The sequence below is a fragment of the Sciurus vulgaris genome, assembly GCF_902686455.1.
Source record: "Sciurus vulgaris genome assembly, chromosome: 2".
NCBI lineage: Eukaryota > Metazoa > Chordata > Mammalia > Rodentia > Sciuridae > Sciurus > Sciurus vulgaris.
This window is the reverse complement of record NC_136462.1, coordinates 124,539,882-124,553,821: the sequence shown is the minus strand read 5'-3', so window position 1 is coordinate 124,553,821 and position 13,940 is coordinate 124,539,882. Positions and strand designations below refer to the sequence as shown.

Here is a 13,940-nt window from a genome sequence, read left to right as displayed (position 1 = left end):
CTAGAGAGACTCTGTCACAAAATATAAAATAAAAAAGGGCTGGGGATGTGACTCAGTAGTGAAGCTCCCCTGGGTCCAGTCCCGGGTACCAAAAAAAAAAAAAAAAAAAAAAAAAACTATGCTTTTCACAGTATGCATATTTAAAGAACTATATGTAATATGATGTGATTTATTTAGAAAAAGAATGTTTTAATTTTCTATTGCTGCATAACAAGTTACTGCAAACTTAGCAACTTGAAACAGTGTCCTTTCATTATCTCACAGTTCTTTGGATCAGAAGTCAGTACTTGGCCAAGGTCTTTGCCTGGGGCCCTGAGAAACTGAAATCAAGGAGTTGGTGGTTGAGCTCCTGTTTGGAGGCTCAGGGAAGAATCCACTTCCAGCCTCCTTCTTCTTGTTGGCAGAATTTGGTCCCTTGAGGTTGTAGGACTGAAGCGCCTATTTCCTTGCTGGCTGTCAGCCAAGGTGGAGCTCAGCAAATAGAGGCTACCCACACTCCTCACCACATGGGCTCCTCCACCCTCACGCCAATGATTATTCAGCCTCAGATTTCTACCCCTCATCAGACAAAGCTCCCCATTTTCAAGGGCTTATGTAATCAAGTTGTGCCCACCTAGATAATCTCCCTGTCTTAAGGTTACCTGGGCCATATCAACACAACCTAGTGACAGTAGGCTCATGTAAAAGCCACTCTGCTCACGTAGGACATGTAAACTAGGCAGGGCAGGAAGTCTTAGGATCCTGCCTGCCACTTACAGAGGACAGTCATTTGCAAGGCAAGTCACTGAATTGAGAAAACTGGCTCCAAGCAGCCAATGGAATAAAGACAAACCACTTGACCTGTGAGGCCAGTCTGGGCCTCCAGCAGCCCATCTGTACAGTGTGTCTCCAGTATGATCCTCTAGAATCTGCAAAGCGCTGCCCACAGAGTGCCATGTGCTCCTTACAGCAACCCAGAGGGAGGGTCCCTCGATCCACAGTTGAGACACAGTGTCACATGGAGCTGGGGGTTTGCTTGAGTGGGGAGTATGGTACCCCAGATCCTGACTCACAGCTGAGGGCTCCGTGACTCCCAGGCAGGGCAGATTCCACCCAAACCAGAAGCCTGCCCTCCCACAAAGGAGCAGACAGGCAAAGGGACACACCTACCTTTGAACGGAAACCTCTCTGTATTCTGCATCTTTCGGAAGCTGCGTCTTTTTGGAAGCTGTCTTTGCTTGCCAAGTCCTGGAGTCCGGGCCAGCACACCAGCCTCAGAGAAAAATCTCCCACTCAGACTGGGGGAAGGCATGTGATGGTCACTGCTAAGGGAAACTGAGTCACCTTCCCTGAGCTATTCGTCAGCCAAACTGGCCCGGCTGAGGCCTGTTGGGCAGCACCTGAGGCAACATAAGCCTTCTCATCAGGCTTCTCATAAGGTTACCTAGGCAGCTGATGATGGCACTAGAGGGGACACTAAAAATTAGAAGCTTTGCTTAACCTCAAACCTCACGTGTTATGTGTGTTTGTGTGTGTGTGTGTGTGTGTGTGTGTGTGTTTACATATTCCCAATTTAGTTTTTATTTACATGGACTTAATAGACATTCTATGTACAAAAATAAACGCTGTAGTATATTAATATCATGTAGAGACAATGTTCTCTCACATGCATATATAGCATTCTTATATTATGGGATGCCTCGGTGGTATGTGTGTGTGTGTGTGTGTGTGTGTGTGTGTGTGTAGCAATTTATAAAATGGAATGATCACTGCATTTCATAGTCTGCATTTCAGTGAGGAGCTAGATCCCAAACCAGACCACCTGGCGGGAGAGGCATGAAAGCCAGCACCAGCTTTGACACTGACCCATTGTTGCTTCCCTTCCCTGGGCCTCAGTTTCTTCCTTTATCAAATGTGACAGTTCTGTCAGCCCTTCATGATCCCTGGGTTCCTGTCTAGCTCTGAGAGTCCATGAGTCTGTAAAGTCAGTACTTGCAGGAGGAGGCGCCCAGTGGCTCTTCATGGACATGGGGAGGGAGGAGGGAGGACAAGCTGGGGGGAGAATGGAGGAGCAAGCAGACCACCCTGCAAAGGAGGCTTCTCCTACTGAATCACTCCAAGGTGCCCTTAGTGGGACCAGGCTAATGAAGCAGGTTTTCGTGCCCAGGTCCAGGAGCCTGACCTTATGGAACAGACTCCATGCTCTGCTGAATTTCATTCGCAAGTAGACAATTAAGTCTCTTGGGCAACTAGAAAAACCTTAACAACTGGTCTTCATTCTCCTAAGAGAAGCACAAAATTTCCCATATTAGTCAGATAGTATTGTGATCGAAGGATTATCTTACAGCTTTAGGGGATGGGATGGCAAGAACAGGGGTTTGCGCTTTGGATCGGGTTCCTTCCTCAGGTTCCTGCCCAGGCCCACTGCTAGGTCTTTGCACCAGGTGTCCTTGGCCTGGGGGTCCATGTCCTCCCCCTCTTCAGGGTACAGCTGCAGCTCTCCCCCACCCCTCCCCTCTCCCACAGAAAGCACCTACTGACACCATCAGGGGACAGGACTCTGCCGCTGCCCTGGTCCCATCACCACCTCGGTGCAGCACTTTTATTGTAAAATTGCTTCCCGCCAAGGCCCTCTGGGTCCTCCCCTCAAACCTGGGGTTTGTAGGGAAGCTGTCATTGTCCTGCTTTGCTTTGAGAGTCACAGAGGCTTAGTGAGCTTATGCAACTGGCTCCCAGTCCAGGGCAAAGTCCAGCCTCCCTCCCCTGGCCCTCACTCACTAGCTGTGTCCAGGGTAGCTGGACAGTAGTGTGGGAAAGGACCCTCAATTTGACATATGGGAGACAGAGGGACCCAGCTCCTGTGAGTGCGGGGGACAAATGCCAGACCAACAAGGGGAAAAGAAAAAGTGGGGACCCTGAGGCCCTCTTTCCACAAAGTGCGTTGGGAAGGTAGGAGAGATGGGAGAGTCAGGGACGCCCAGAACAGCCGGTCATGTTCTAAGAGGGGAGCTTCCTGAACTACTTGAACCTTTCCTTGTGTGCTGGCCAGGAGAGGCACATGGAGCAGGGCGGTTGCTGATACAGAGGAGAAGGCAGCATCGGAAGGACAGAGACCCGGCAGAGGGCCTTGAGTGGCCCTGACAGGGACGTGCAGACCGTTGCAGGCCGTTGCAGGCCCTGCTGAATCTGGGCAAGATGGGGGAGGTGGGGAGTGGGGAGCTCCTCACCACTGAGAAGGGAGACATGGGGCCAACCAGAGCTGTGCTGAGCAGGAGAGGAGGGAAGGTGAGGGGGAAGCTGGGGTATGGGAGAGAAGGTGCGAAGGGGTGGCTCTGAGGCGGGTGGAGCTGAAGACACAGGGAGGACGAATGTGGGGGACAGAAAGAGCAGGACAAAGAGCCTAAGCCCCAGACCTGTTATGCCCCAAGAGCTCTAAGCCTTCCTTCCCAGTCAGGAAACATGCCTGCCTGTCAAGACCCCTGGCCTTGGCCCCTGTGGGCAGACACATCCCCCAGGATATTGAGGTCCCTTTCTCAGAGCTTTTTCTCATTTGCTTTACTGGAATCAGATTCCTCCCCAGCTCTGACACCCTCAAATGACCCCATCGATGCTGTGGGCATCAGGGAGAGGCCCAGGACTGGAACACAGTGGACCAGGTTCTCTCCTTAGGGGCTTGGTGACCTTATACAAGCCATTACACTTCTCTGACCTTCCAAGCCCCTCACCTCCACCTCTACACACCTGAGGCCTGCTATATACAAATGCTGAGACTACTTCCTCCACCCTCTGCTTATCCTTTGGGGTGTCCTCTGATCCAGCACCACCTAACTACCCAGCCCTATTACCAATTACTAACCCAAGTCTTCTACCCAGGGCTGTCTTCCAAAGTGTGTATGTCCAGAGTACTGGGCTTGGAGTCAGAAGCCCCGGTCCAAGTTGGGGTGGCTTTCTCCTCCGAGAGTATTACCTGATTACAAGTGCTGTTGCTGCCCCCTCCAGTCCAACAGCACTAACAGCCTGTGACTCAACATTTGGCACCCAGGTGCACTGTGTAGGTTATTCACATGTCCCCGAACAGTGAAAGGCATGTGCCTGACTCTTCTGCAGGGTCTGACAACCATCCCCCAAACATTCCTTCCATGCAACTGAGAACCTTTGAGGAAAAGACATGGTGCCCCAGGGGTACAGAAGCAAATAACACAGATATGGCTCCATCACCATCATGTAGCCACTGCCATGGTAGTAGGAGCCCAAGTGCTGAAGGAACACCTCACATTGTCTGTTGGCCACCAGGGAAGGCTTCCTGGGGATGGCATTTCACCTGGGACCAGAACTAGCCTAGGGAAGAGGATGGAGCTAACCCAGGGAAGGAGAGAGAGGCAGGTTCAGACAGGCCTACCTGTGCAAAGTTCCAGAGGCAGGGAGTTGTGTGTGTGCTCTTTCTTCAGATACCTGGAGTGACAGACAGGTTTGCAAGGGGCCTATGCAATCACCAGGGCTCAGGGAAGCAGTGTCTTATCTTCTATGTCCCTCCATCCACAGCTACAGGACTCTGGCCACCGAGCACGAGGCACTGATGCAGAAGTACCTGCACCTGCTGCAGATCGTGGAGACAGAGAAGACGGTGGCCAAGCAGCTGCGGCAGCAGATTGAGGATGGGGAGATCGAGATTGAGCGGCTGAAAGCAGAGGTGACTACGGGCTGGGGAATCTGAGGGGGCTGGCCAGGGTCCAGGCTCCTGCAGAATGGAGCACGTGATGGGAGCAGGACTGGCTCCAGCCTCTGAATGTAAAATACGGTGATGCTGCTGGCAGATGGGAAGGTCCTGTGGTCAGGCCAGGTGCAGCTTCTACCTCCGCCATTTACCAAGTGCCATCTGGAGCAAGTCCCTCTGCTTCTGTTCCTCAGGTTCTTCACTGTAAAACAGGGCCTTTCAAGGTGATAAGGGCTGAGTGAGTTTATGTGTGGGCAAGTTCCTAGACTGAGTAGGATCACAGTGGCCAAGCATCCAGCACCTCAGCCAGGACTCTGGAGGGCACAGGGTCCCTGTTAGATCATTAGTGTGGGCGTGGAGCTCAGTCTCAGGGTGGCCCCTTCCCATGCTTGCCATGAGGGCATCTGACTCAGAGACTCACCAGGCAGCGGTCTGGCCCTGCTGTGGCAGGTGCATTCCCGAGAGCCCAGCTACTGGCTGCGTCCTCAGTGAGGAGGCAACTTGCCTCTGGAAATGCAGAATCCTCCCACCCCAGGTCTCCTGGGTTTAACCAACATCCCAGGGGGATTCTATTTACATTAATTCTTGGGAAGTGCTGGCTCTTGGTCCCTTAGTGCCCTCTCTAGTGGTCCCCTCATCACTGAATAATCTAATGCCCTCTCACCCCTCACCTTACCAGCATGCTTAGAACCATCTGGACACATCACACAAGGACCCACCTCTTTGGTCTTCTGAGTCATGCAGGGTGTCCACTGGATCCCACCCTCCCCTATACCCAGGCCCCCTCAGAGGATGAGACATGAGCCTCCTCCAGCTGGCTCGATCATATGCTCTCCTGGGCAGAGTAGCAGAGGTCCTGGGACCCAGGATGGCAGAGTGTGGAGACTGGCAGGCAAGAACCCATCCAGGAAGGGAGGAGAGCAGTAAGAGGCAGGAACCTGAGGCAGGCTCCTAGCCTCCAGGGTGTTCCATGGTCCCAACAGGCTCCTCTTACAAAACACAGTTCAAAGAGGAAATTATTAAGAACTTCAAGTCGTTGAAACAGAGCTTTCTGTGCATGGAACCCCATCACATGCCCATGGAACCAGCTCTGCCTTGAACGCTCAAAGACCCAAAGCCACCAATTCCTCCTTGTCCCACAGCAGCAAAGCTCTGAACTAGTAGTAGCATCAACTTGAAACTTCATGTTCAAAAGTATTTCAGATTCAACACACCTTCTCTAGCCCAGTGGCAGGTACCTTCAGACACCTCCTTCATCTGTTCCACAGCCATGGTGATAGGATCAGTCACCCACATTTCACATGAGGAACCACACTCAGACCGTGCAAGTCACCTGTCCAAGCTCACTCAGCTGGGAAGCAACACACCCAAGACCCAGTACCCAGGTCCCCTACCTGCTAGTCTTTCCACTCTACCCAGATCCTCGTCCCCCAAGGCTCCCAGAACCCAGCTCAGGGCCATCCCCTCTCAACCCACCTGACTTATTCTGAGATCAGTTCCTCTCTGGAGAGAATCTGTGGAGTCTATCTTAGTCCAACACAGATCCCTGAATCCAAACCGACTCCTATAAGGGGTCAGGGAAGGAGTGTGGCCCCCAGCACCCAGTGACTAGCTCTGTGACCAAGGGAGTCCAGTGTCGTTTCTCATTCACTCACTCACTGAAGAGATCACCTACCATGAGTCTAACCCTTTTCCCCAAGCCCCTGCCCCGCAGTCACTCGGGGCAGCAGTCAAGCGCCTCATAGCTGCGTCCTGGCAAATCCACCTCCTGGCCTTTGCACGTGCTGGTGCTTCTGTTTGGAATGCCCTTCTCATCCCCACGCTTCCCACCTGGTAAAATCCTACTAAGTTCAAGGACCTCCTCCTTTGGAACTCCAGACCCAGAGCGCGCTCTCTTCCGTCTGCTCCCTGGACTTTCCCGAACTCTGCACACAGCCCTAGAACAGGCTCAGGTGTGTCTGTTGCTCCACCCACTGGGAGGGAACTCCTTGAGGGCAGGGCATTGTCCTTTAACTCTTCTCTTTTGCCTGGCACATAGTAGGTGCTCCTTAAGGACTTGATGAGTGAGTGGGTGCCTCCTTTGTGGTAGGCACCAGGGATATGAAAGTTTCTGCTTTTCAGGTCTGGTGGTGATGGGGTGTGATCAGAGCCATAAAGCTGTGGTGGGAACCACAGGAAGTGAAGGTTTTGCAGCCTGAGAGGATTTGGGTTCATGCGCACAGGGTCTGGAAAAGTTTTAGGGGTTTGTAGCCAGAGAAGGTGTAGGTATAAAGGGCAGAGCCCCCTCTGGTGCTAGGGAACAGAAAGGAGGTCAGTCAGGAGTGTGTGTGTGTGTGTGTGTGTGTGTGCGGGTGCGCACGCAAGTGTGTCTCAAAGTGGCAGCAGAGGCCCATTTGTTGGGAATTTGGAGCAATACTTCCAACTGAGTGCACTACCCTCTGAGGCAAAAGATGTTTTAAAAGATGACTTTGAAAGAAAAACCAGACCAGCTGTAGTGTCTCTCTTTCCCTCCCTCCCCCACCCCACTCTCTTTCTTGTCTCTCCCCCGCCCCCCACCTGCCTTAGAGACAGGGACACAGGCCAAAGAACCTTCAGCCATCAAGAAATCCAATAGTGTGCATGTACAAATATGTAATGACAGATCCCAATATGATGTATAAGTATAATTCATCGATCTTTAAAAAAAATAAGCAAAATGAGGAAGAAATTCTCTAGCCACCCAAAGGGGAAAGGATCATGGCAAATGACACTGGACAAGTCTCACATTTCACTGGACAAAGCAAATCATGTGACTATACCCAATTTCAAGAGATTTCCGAAATACGGTCCCCTATAGTGCTATGCATGAAGAAAGAGAAGTGGAGTATCCACAAAAGACCCAATCGCTCCTCAGTGGTGGCTCCTTCTTCAGTCCCCAGCCCTATGACAGGTTGCCATGTGGCACAGACTGTGAAAGCTTTAGATACAATGGCATTTCTCTGCTAATTCAGAAATCAACTTTAAAATGAGTGGAAGACATCCCTGCCCTCACATCACCCAGCCTTTTCTGCTAAGGCAGTTTCCCACTCGGTCCCCATACTCACACATGCCATTTCGTCATCATTGTTCATAATCTCTTTCTCTACTGAGACCTTCGCCTGCATCCACAGAAGCACTGCAGCCAGCTCAGACCAGCTTGCAAGAGCCAATTATTAAATCTTCAAGAATTTTGCTAGCTGGTTATCCGACCTTTGATAGTTTGCAGGAGGCCAGGGTAGGAGCTTTTGCACTAGGGGAATTGGCAAACACTGCCCATCAGTTTTTCTTCCAAGGACAGACAATTGTCTACCTCTTTTTTCATGATCAGCTGTGTAATTTGCAGGGCCCAGAGCAAAATGAAAACGGGGGGGGCTTGCTGAATCTCAAGACAATAATAACAAAAGCTGAAAGCAGGCATTGGGTCCTTCTAAGCCCAGGGCTCTCTGGAAATGCACGGGTCACTCATTCATGAAGCCAGCCTGTCTCTTCTCCCTCCAATCCTGCGGTGCCCTCCCCAGTCACTCCCTCTGTAGGTAACAGGAGATGGTGCCCACACACCTGTCACTTTATCAAGTAAAATAATCCAGTTTTGTCTCAGGCTCTTCTTTTCCATGTGAACAATCCTGATAGACCTTCACTTTCACAACTGAATAGACCCATCAAGGAGCCATCTAAAACAAAGGGAACCAGTACCTCTGAGAATCCCTCCTTCCCTAGAATGCCCAGTTTGGCACTATTTCGTTTTGAATAGCTCTTTTCTCCTATTTATGATTGAAGTAAATTTGGAGCACTAGGACAGGCCCTAAGGACAGGATGGAAGTTTACGAATAGTCATAATATTTTATTGGTGTGGAAGTACTCGAACTCATAGAAGGTCGATTCTGGAGGAACTGCAGGGATCTTATCTTTAAGGTTGGAAATAAAAACAACCTTGGAATCATTTTTACAAATAAAATTTGACATGGAACACCAGTATGTAAAATAGGGGAGGGAGAAGCCTGCTCTGGGGAAATAGGAGGGGGTGTCTTGACCCCTCCTCAGCCAGCACCTTCCTCAGCAGTGGCAACCCTCCAGAGTTTGGGCCCTGCTTCCCATCTCTCCTCCTGCCATCCACCCACCCTGCATTCACATCTGCTGGCCTGGCACATGACACCCTATCACACCTCGTAGCCCTGTATACAGCATTTCCTCCCTTCAAATTCCCTCCCTCCCATAGGCTACCTTTTGGACTTAATTGTCCTTCAAAACCTCTTCTGGAAAACCCTGGCCACTTCCAGGGCAAGGCCCTCGCAAAGCAGTTTTGGCCCTATCTTGTTGGACTATAAATTACATTTGTGGCTGGGTGTGGTGGTGCACACCTGTAATCCCAGCGATAGGGGAAGCTGAGGCAGGAGGATCACAGGTTCGAGGCCAGCCTCCACATCTTAGCAAGGCCCTGAGCAACTTAGAGAGACCCTGTCTCAAAATAAAAAATGAAAAGGACTGGGGATATGGCTGAGTGGTAAAGCATAGCTGAGTTAAATCCCATGTATACCCGAAAAAGAGAAAAAGTTACCTCCGTGAATGTCTGAACCCCTTCTTAGAGCTAGGAACACCTCCAGAGAAGGGATCTGGCTCATCCATATCCAGTTCTGTGTCACCGCAGGGCCCAGCATGGTGTCCAACACAGAGAGAGCATCAGGGTTTGCTGACAAGGTTGGCACAGAATAGACTGAGGTGGGATCCTGTTGGGTTTGGAAGGGACCAGGGACCAGCAGGAAGGAGGGAGGGAGAGCTGAGTTGTGTGGCAGCTGTTTGAAAAGCAGGAAATGCAGCAGTCTTTAATAAAACCCAGGTCACTAACAAAAACAAATCTGGATTCAGTCCACGATCAAGTACCATGCTGACTGAACTCATTCTCCAAAGAGAAGAACAGGGTGGGGCAGGGACGGTGCACAGTGCCCATTGGCAGGTGGTGAGCCAGGGTCTGCCTCTGATGGGCAAAACCCGTCTGCAGGGCGCAGCAGGTGGGTGGGAAGGGGCTAGCAGATACACCAGGCACTAAGCTAAGTGAGGATTCAAGCTGTCAGTTAGGGCAGAGAGCCAAAGGTCCCATCCCCAACGACCATCATTGAAAAGCATCATCAAGAGGGCCTTGGAGGTCAACCCAACAAACCAGAGTCCAGAGCAAATCTATTTCCAGAAGGGCCATCCTAGGATTGGAGAAAGGCTGCCTCCAGGAGCAGCCTGTGGCTGCCATCATCATCCCCATACGGGCTCCTGGCAGGACTGGACTGTAGCCCAAGACTTTTGCAGGGTCCCCTCAACCTTAGCTCTCTGGAGCTTCATCCACCCAACTGATCCTTAAATAAAGACTCCAAAGCTGCCAGTGTCGCCAGAGCAGGTAGCATAGTGTCTGACCTGATTACATCTATTTTTTTGCCCTGGTCCTCACTGAGTAGATCCCTTGAATTGTCTCTCAGCAAGAAAAGCAGCATCAGTTTTAAATACAGACTACCTGCCCCGCCTTTCCCCACAACACACCACACACATGCACACGCCTAAAGAGTGTGTGCCGGCCTGGAGGCGATTAACATCAGGCCCAGGTGAAGGTGTTGACCAGGTGTGCCGCCTCTCTGAGCTTGCCCAGAGCTCATTTTGTGTGTGTGTGTGTGTGTGTGTGTGTGTGTGTGTGTGTGTGTGTGTGTGCGCGCGCGCACAGGCGCACTCCTTAGCCCTTTAGGAGACAGATCCAAGAGTCGGTCTTTATTTCAACGTACAAATGTTCTCAAAGGATCAGGAAAGGGCGAGGTGGGGAGAACAGGCGAGGAGAGAGAACAGAAAAGCCCACCTCCACGCTCCACATTTCTCAGTCAGATATTTCCAGCCGCTCTCCAAGCCTGGACTGGGGTAATTTTAGCAGCCAGGGAGTGAAGAGCCAGCAACTGTTCCATTTTGCTTTCAAAGTGCAGCATTTGCTGGATCGTGAGAGCCCATTCATTCTGTGGTTCAGCGAGTGGCCTTGAGGGGACACAGCCACGTGTTCTGAAGAGGGAGCGGCACCGGCTGGGCGATGGTGTTGGTAGAATCCCCCGAGCTGCTATCTTTAGATGTGTGGGGCTCAGTTCCTGCCGGGTTTTCCCTTGGCCGGGGGTTTGGTGGCTGCTGTGACTCTGATTTTTTTTCTGAATTCATGTATTCATGTAGCCAGTGAGAATGGGTTGAGGGCTCAGCCCCATGCCAGGCACCTGGAGCGCATTAATGAATGAAGCAGGTCCAGCCCCCTCCCCACAGAGCTCACAGCAGGAGGTGGAAGGGGACCTGGGCGCTGCAGCATCCTGACAGGAAGGATCATCATGCTATGGGAGCCCTGGCACAGGACCTGCACCAGGGACCGCAGAATTGAGGTGCTAGAATGAGCCCTGCCCAGACGGCCTATCTTGCAGGGTAGTCCCAGAAGCCTCTGGTCACAGTGCAGCTTAAGGTGCCCAGCAGAGTACAGATTGTGCCCAAAGAGACCTTTAGTTCTGAAGTGGCACTAAAGTGAAGACCTTTAGTTCAGGGCTGCCCAGGGAGAGGATAGCCAAGCCAGCAGGGCCTCCCACAAGCTACTTGCTCTGATCTGATTTATAACCAGCTTATGGTTTTGCTTGAAAAAGTAAGGGGATGGCTCAAATATCCACAGGTAGATGAGAGAGAAATAAAATACAGTCTGTACTGTATTTATTTATTATTCGAACTAAAAAAGGAAGAAATTCTGACACAGGCTACATTGTGGATGAAGCTCGAGGTCTTTATCCTAAATAAAATATGCCAGACAGCCAGGCACAGTGACGCACACCTGTAATCCCAGCAACTTGGGAGGCTGAGGCAGGAGGATCACAAGTTCAAAGCCAACCTGAGCAATGACTAGGTGCTAAGCAACTCAGTGAGACCCTGTCTCTAAATAAAACACAAAATAGAGCTGGGGATGCGGCTCAGTGGATGAGTGCACCTGAATTCAATCCCCAGTACCAAAATACATGTGTGTGTGTATATATATATGCCAGACACAAAAGGACAAATATTGTATGATTCCACTTATGTGAGGTCCCCACTAAGATCCACACACAGAAAGGAGAATGGTGGTTTCCAGGGTCTAGGTGAGAGGAGAATAAGGAATTTCTGTTTAAGTGGTACAGAATTTCAGTCTGGGAAGACAAAGGAGTTCTGGAGATGGATGGCAGCGATGGTCACACATTACAAATGTACTGAATGCCACTAAACTGTGCACTTCATTAAAATGAGAAGGTTTATGTTGTTTGTATTTTGCCACAATAAAAATTTAGCAATAAAGGGATTGATGGTTTGGGGACTTGGGAGAAGAATCACAGATTTAAGCCAAAGTCTACAGCCCCGAGAGCAGAAGGGCCTTGCCCAAGTTCACTCTGATGGCCCCAAACCACGGTGGACTTTTCCCTGGTGCAGCACTCACTGTCTTCCAGATGCCCAGGGCAAGTCAGGTCCCATGACCTGTATGCACAGAGCAAAGGACCCAAGCCAGTGTAGCCCTGTCTCTTGGGGAAGAAGAGGCAGGTGCTCAGCTGCCACCCATCAGTGCCCCTCTCTACCACTAGCTGACCTGTGTTTCTGTTGCAGATCGCGTCCCTACTCAAGGACAATGAGCGCATCCAGTCCACCCAGACTGTCACCCCCAACGATGAAGACAGCGACATCAAGAAAATCAAGAAGGTCTGTAGAGAGCCAGCCTGGGGTTGGCCATGTCCTACGTGTCCCCAGGGCACGCCACACACGTTCTCGCCTCAGCTCCAAAGACAGAACCAACATCTCCTGACCCACAAATGACAGCTTGTCAAGCCATTTCTTCCATTTACCCCTGAGGGATAGGGTGGTTCCACTTCATTTTGCAGATGAGAAAACCGAGTTTCCACTAGAGGAAGGAGTAGATGGAGCCAGGACCAGAACCAAGGCCTTGAGAGTCTCAGCTAAGAGCTTTCCTCCCACTGCAAGACAGCCTCGCCGAGACTCCCAGGCCACTTCTCCATTATCATTCCCTGGCATGCCCCCTCTGTCACCCACACACCACCTCTCTCAACTGCCCTACAAAGCTCAGCAGGGAGCCTGGCTTTTATAGGACCTGCAGTGGGCCCCATTGCCTTGACCTTGTTAGTGTTCACAGGAGTAGATCTCAGGAGACCCCTAGGGTCTCCCAATGGCCGGGGTGGTGACATCCTGGCACAGGCAAGGAGCATGGCTTATGTTTGAGCTCTGCAGGCTCAAGGCAGGGGAGCCTGACTCACCCCAGGAGAATGAAAGATCTAGAGAATCCTGGTTTTGAGAGTGCAAAAGGACCCAATGCCTTCTAGACCAGAAACTGCAATTTGGTGTCCCACAAGCCAAGTTCAACCTCCCAGCATGTTAGTGGTGTTCAGCCCACTGTGGTTTTTGTTAAATAAATAAATAAAATAAAAAATATGTATGTAACATATAAAAACAAGTATATATGTATTTGTTGCTAGTGCTTTAAAAGCTCAATACCTCACTCCAAAATCCAAATTTCTGGCCAACCCCTCAAAAAGGTCTGTGACTGCTGTGCGTGGCGGCACATGCCTGTAATCCCAGCAGCTCAGGAGACTGAGGCAGGAGGGTCATGAGTTCAAAGCTAACCTCAGCAAAAGCGAGGCACTAAGCAACTCAGTGAGACCCTGTCTCTAAAATAGGGCTGGGGATGTGGCTCAGTGGTCGAGTGCCCCTGAGTTCAATCCCCAGTAACCACTCTCCCCAAAAATAATCCGAATTTCTGTTTTCTCAAAAATAAAAATAACTAACATTCATTAGCCACTTTCTATGTGGTACACACTATTTTAGGAGCTTCATGCAGATTAAGTGGATCTTCTTTAAAATCCCCCAAGATTTTATTATTATCTCCATTTTACACTCAGAAAGTCTGAGACACAGAGAGGTAAAGTAACTTGCCAAGTTGATACAGCAAAGTATTTTCAGAACAACATTCAAACCCTGGCCACACACATTCAAACTCCAGAGCCCACACTCTTGGTCACTAGGACTGGGACACACTGCTTCCTGAAAATACAGGACGTCTAACAGTTCCAGACTACCTCTCACACAAGGCAACAGGCAGGAGGAACTGCCCATCATGTTCCAGCCCAGCCAGGCACATGCGTCTGCAGAACCTGCCAGGCACATGGGCACTGGGACTTGCTGCCCAGGTCTGGGAACATCCCACCCA

The 13,940-nt window shown here is 50.7% G+C and overlaps 1 protein-coding gene across 2 annotated transcripts in view; it reads left to right on the top strand.

Annotated features, from left to right (window-relative positions):
* The window catches only part of RASGRF1 (Ras protein specific guanine nucleotide releasing factor 1), a 109,187-nt gene that overhangs the window by 21,965 nt on the left and 73,282 nt on the right, over positions 1–13,940 (top strand). For both annotated transcript variants that reach the window (XM_079129371.1, XM_079129370.1), the window contains exons 3-4: positions 4,522–4,669; positions 12,329–12,421. In XM_079129371.1, coding sequence (XP_078985497.1) covers positions 4,522–4,669; positions 12,329–12,421 — 241 coding nt within the window. The remainder of the gene's footprint in view (positions 1–4,521; positions 4,670–12,328; positions 12,422–13,940) is intronic.